Below are 5,000 nucleotides of genomic sequence, written 5' to 3'. Positions count from 1 at the left end.
GTTATAATACAATATGGAATTGTTAACAGCAAAGTAAAGATGAATAAGGCACCGTTTTACAGGACTTCTACAGTTCAAGAATTTCACAATAGTCTTACTTACTTTAAAAGTACTAACACTTTCAAAGAATTAATAAAATATGTACCAAAGCAACTTGGTGACAATTGAATAGGTTGTGGGCAAAAATTGATGGTCCCCATGTGATAATTATACCTCATTTTCAGCAAGTCAACATTTATCACCAATGTAAAACAAGAATTAGGTAATGCATTGATAGTAGAAAAGTGTCTTCTTCTCCAATACTAATTTTAATCTCGTCTGATCTTATCCAATATGGTCCGAACTAGGGCCATGCCAACGACATACAATTCAATTTACATGTCTTGCCAAATTTCAAATTTGTTTAAGGAGAAAAAAAGAAGACATAAGTTTGTTATATAGATAATAGAATCGAGTACTAACCGAGCATAACCAAGGGGGTGATAAACTCCAAAGGAGTATTGATAACGCCCATCAATATCAACTTCCCATCAACTTTCAACAGAGAAAGGTAAGGCACCAAAGGATGAAAAACTGGAATTGTGTCAATAATATAGTCTAGTGAGTCAACCAGTTCTTGCATCCGAGTTGAGTCCGAGCTGACCAGGTAATCATCCGCTCCAAGATGGTCCAATGCCTCCTCTTTTTTCTTCATTGAAGAGCTAATCACAGTGACATGGTGGCCCATGGCCTTTGCAATTTTGACTCCCATATGTCCAACCCCTCCAAGCCCTAAAATTCCCCCTCTTAGCCCACTCTTTTTTAACCCAAAATGGTTTAATGGGCTGTATACTGTCACCCCGGCGCAAAGTAGCGGCGCCGCCTGTTCTGCTTCCATACCGTCTGGAATTTTTACCATGAAGCTGTAAAAGTAAACAACATTAATCAAACACGTCAAGTCAACCTCGTGAAAATCCAAATCATTTTTTTTCCAAACTTTTGACACGTAGAGGTGTCAATTGGATCGTAATGACTTGATTAATTACAAAGTGATCTCGATTGGTCGGGATGTTGTGGTAGGCAATATTTCTACGCTATCCGTCTCGACCAACAGATCCGTCCAAGAGTGGGTAGGACCAGAGTCGGGACCGCCATTCATCCGAAAATTTCATTTACGAATAGGGTGTATCGATACTTACTTTTGATTAACCACCATTGCATCAGCAAATCCCCCTTGAGTGGGTTTTCCATCAGTATAGACATCATTGTAGGACCAAATCTTCTTGTTGCAGTATTGCTCAATTTCTGATTTGCACGGTTGACAATTCCCGCAGCATCCGACGATACAGCCAACTCCAACTATATCTCCGGCCGTGAACTTGGTCACACCAGATCCCACCTCAACAACCTCACCGACCACCTCATGACTATGTATGGCAGCACAACAATTAAAATTATTATTTAATTTGGCAATAAATGAGAAATAAATAAAATTAAGGTTGGACGCATGTGTATGTCTTGAATTAATCTACTTGTACAATTATTGTTGATAATAATAAATGACAACATTACTGTTGTCCAAATCTGATCCATTAATTTTAAAAATAGTTTTTGAAATGAATAAATGTAATGTTAACAAGTATGATTGTCAATTAATATTTTAAGAAATGATTGTACAAATAGCATGACTCTTATATCTTTAATTATTGTAGTACGTCAATGGTGTCTGCACATTTATTTAATTAATAATATTTTTAAGAATGTTAATTGGTTTTGCGACTTCCAGATGAGTATAGGAATATAACAGAATATGTGGACCTGTGGTCAGAATTGCACCAAGTTGTTTAAATTTTTAGCTTGGTCCCATCCCTATCGGTTTTGCAAGAAAATCTGAAAGAGTGGCATCACTTTATTTTTTATTATTTTAATCGAATTTCAAATTCGTGTGTTATTCTCTTTGTTAGAATGCATCACAATTCAATTGCACAATAAATCAAGAATCAATCATCTCTCGTCACACCATCTGTTGGTAAATTAATATGTAAGTTGTGATGTACATATAGTATGATAATAGCTAGATTGGTAATCATCATAATGGTCAATAATAAAAAAAATAATTTCATATTTATTGGATAATTAAAAGAGGAGCAATGATAAACATAAAGCTATTACTAAAATCTGATAAAAAATTTATCAAAAGCTTTCTCATACATGCCCGTAGCCCATGTTTGGTTTAGTTAAAAAAATCGATTAAAATCTAATATATTAATGACCCGTTGTTTTAACAAATCCAAACAAGGAGTTAATCTCATTTATATTAATGACCCGTTGTTTTAAAAGCTAGCATAATTCTACTTATATACAAGTGAAGAATGTAACACACAAACAGAGAAAGTAGGTAGGTACCCTGGAACCATGGGATAATTGGACATGCCAAGATGATTTTTGACTTGATGAATATCAGTATGGCAAATCCCACAGCAAATCACTTTGACAAATACATCTTCAGGGCCTGTACTCCTGTCAATGAACCAGTTCCAATACAGAATAATCAGATTAAATCAGTCATCAGTGGAGAAAAGAACAAATCACACAGAGAATAATTGGTGAGGTTTGAATTTGAAGCTGACCTGAGAGTGTATGTATATGGTGAGAGAATTCCAGAAGGGTCTGTGGCTGCCAATCCTCTTGTTTTCCTCTCGACATCCAAACTCCCCATAGAAACCTTTACACTTTGAATATTTACTTACTCGAGCGAGAGAGAGAGAGAGAGAGAGAGGGAATATTATGGGTTAAGAAAGTAAAATGAAAGAAATTTGTAAAAGTTAAAGCTAGACAAATTCAGGCAGCGACATTTCAACATATAAATAAACCTGTCATGTTGGTGGGGTGGGGTGGAGTTGGTGAACAGAACTTTCCGTTATCTAATCAAACGTTATAAATGGAAAAATATGATTATAAATAAATCCGTACACATGTTTGGAAAATGTTATAAATAATTAAAAATAAGTGACGAATAAGTAAATAATACATATAAATCCCACGGAATATGTGGGCAACAACCGATTTAATCTTTTATTAATAAATTACCAGCATCAGCCAAACATGCGTCATCTTATAATTTAAGCCTAGGTTTAGGATGAAATTATAAACGGCTTAATTTATAAATAGATAGAAACAAATGGTGTATAAGTAGATAGTTTGTGGGTTCGTTGAAATGCATAATTGAAAATGAAATTCAATTATTCATAAATTCTGCCAAAATCGAGGATAAATTTCGTCAAACATTTCATTAATATTTTAATTATAATAGTCTATTCATTAACTGATCAGTTTTTAACTTTTTTGCATACTTAAATTGCATGATATTGCTATAATTAATAAATTAATTTCAAGTAGGTGGCTTGCTTGGTCTTAGATGTTGTGCCATCGAATAGTATATTTATTTATTAGTAACTAGCATTATAGTCCACCAAAAATGGACAGAAAATAAAAATTTTTAATTTTTTTCCATTAATATTATGTAAATATTTTCTAAGCATTTTTATTCTTTTTCAAAAAAAAATAAAAATAAAAATTGGAATTGGGGGTTGGTGAAAATGCTACGTCATGATTCATCATGCACCCGTCAGATCATCACCGTTTTTTTTTTTTTTTTTTGGCATTTTCTTTGATTTTGAGAGGGGGGAAAATTATTTAGTTAAATTTATTACTATTTACTAGTAGTGTCTTTGCTTTCAAGAAACAATATTAACTGATTGGTTGATCTTTCCCTTTTTTTTTTTTTTTTTTTTTTTTTTTTTTTTTTTTTGGGCATTTGCTATGATTATGAAAGGGTGGAAAATTATTTAAGGCCTTTATGCTTGACAGTTATTAGGGAGATAAGATTACAAATTATTCCTCTTTCCATTTAATTTGGATTTCTACATCATAATTTTCTATATCAATCATGCATTATATCTTAATATCTTATATCTAGCAAAACACGATGAATGGAATGAATATAGTTTTCATTCATGGCAAAACTGATATTTTTCGAAGCTTCGAATAAATTTTAGAGTCTTGAAATATAGTTCTTAAATGCTCCTTGAGCTCTCTTATATCGAGAAAATCTCATGTTTAAGTCATGTTCGCATTGTTCTCAAAAAGTGTAAATAAATCATATGTGTCGATGAAAATCGTTAAACTTTTGTTTGGCACACGTTATTTAAAATTATTTTTCCTCGAACTCATTTACAACAACGCATTCTTTCACTAAAGTCATTTTGCATTAGGACCTATAAATTTTTTCTACTTTTTAATTATAAATTCAAAAAAAAAAATCATTTCAAATAATTTTTTCAAACAAACTATACTAAATAAGCAAATTTAGTACTATGTAAATGGGAAAGTAAGATTTTCTAGATTAATGAATATGGTCAATTTATAGTGGGAATGCTCGAAAATTTGTAACGAACAACTAGCAATAGACTGAGAATAAGTCAGAACAATTTTCGCTGAAAATATTCACCAACTCAAATACATTAGCAAGTCAATGAGATTTGAAAATGACCTTCGAAAATCGGAGAAACCGAGTCCATGGCACAATAAAAGAAAGATTATATTTAATGTAATTATATATTAAAAAAAAAAGAGTATAGACATTGACAAATTCTTATGTTATATATTTTTTTAAGTATACACATTCTCATCCAGACTTATCATAGATTACAAAATTCTCAATAAAATTTGGGGGTTCCCCAACCCAAACAGAATCACCAAGACTTGAAGTAACACGATTAGCTAGAAAATTAACGATGAAATTCGCTTCACATTGAGCAAAAACGCAAATTAAAGAAGGGAAGTAAACAAAATGATTCGAGATTTGCATCAAGATAGCTCATCTAGATGGCTTGAGCTTGTACAACAACTCGACTGAGGTCATAACAAGGTCTTCAAAGTGAGAAAATTAGTCCCTCAAAAGCTGCAATTACCTCTCTACCATGGTTTACCCCGGACGTTGTGTCACCACCACCATTCTA

The 5,000-nt window shown here is 32.5% G+C and overlaps 1 protein-coding gene across 1 annotated transcript in view; it reads right to left on the bottom strand.

The window, feature by feature from the left end:
- LOC111388752 (cinnamyl alcohol dehydrogenase 1-like) overlaps positions 1 to 2,811 on the bottom strand; it is a 3,380-nt gene extending 569 nt beyond the window's left edge. The window contains exons 1-4 of the mRNA XM_023013547.1: positions 2,610 to 2,811; positions 2,386 to 2,499; positions 1,179 to 1,406; positions 463 to 902 (exon numbers count right to left, since the gene is read on the bottom strand). Of these exons, the coding sequence (XP_022869315.1) occupies positions 463 to 902; positions 1,179 to 1,406; positions 2,386 to 2,499; positions 2,610 to 2,698 (871 nt within the window). The 5' untranslated portion in view covers positions 2,699 to 2,811. The remainder of the gene's footprint in view (positions 1 to 462; positions 903 to 1,178; positions 1,407 to 2,385; positions 2,500 to 2,609) is intronic.
- Positions 2,812 to 5,000: the final 2,189 nt, after the last annotated feature.

This window comes from Olea europaea, chromosome 3 (genome assembly GCF_002742605.1).
Source record: "Olea europaea var. sylvestris chromosome 3, O_europaea_v1, whole genome shotgun sequence".
NCBI lineage: Eukaryota > Viridiplantae > Streptophyta > Magnoliopsida > Lamiales > Oleaceae > Olea > Olea europaea.
This window is presented reverse-complemented; position numbering and strand designations above follow the sequence as displayed.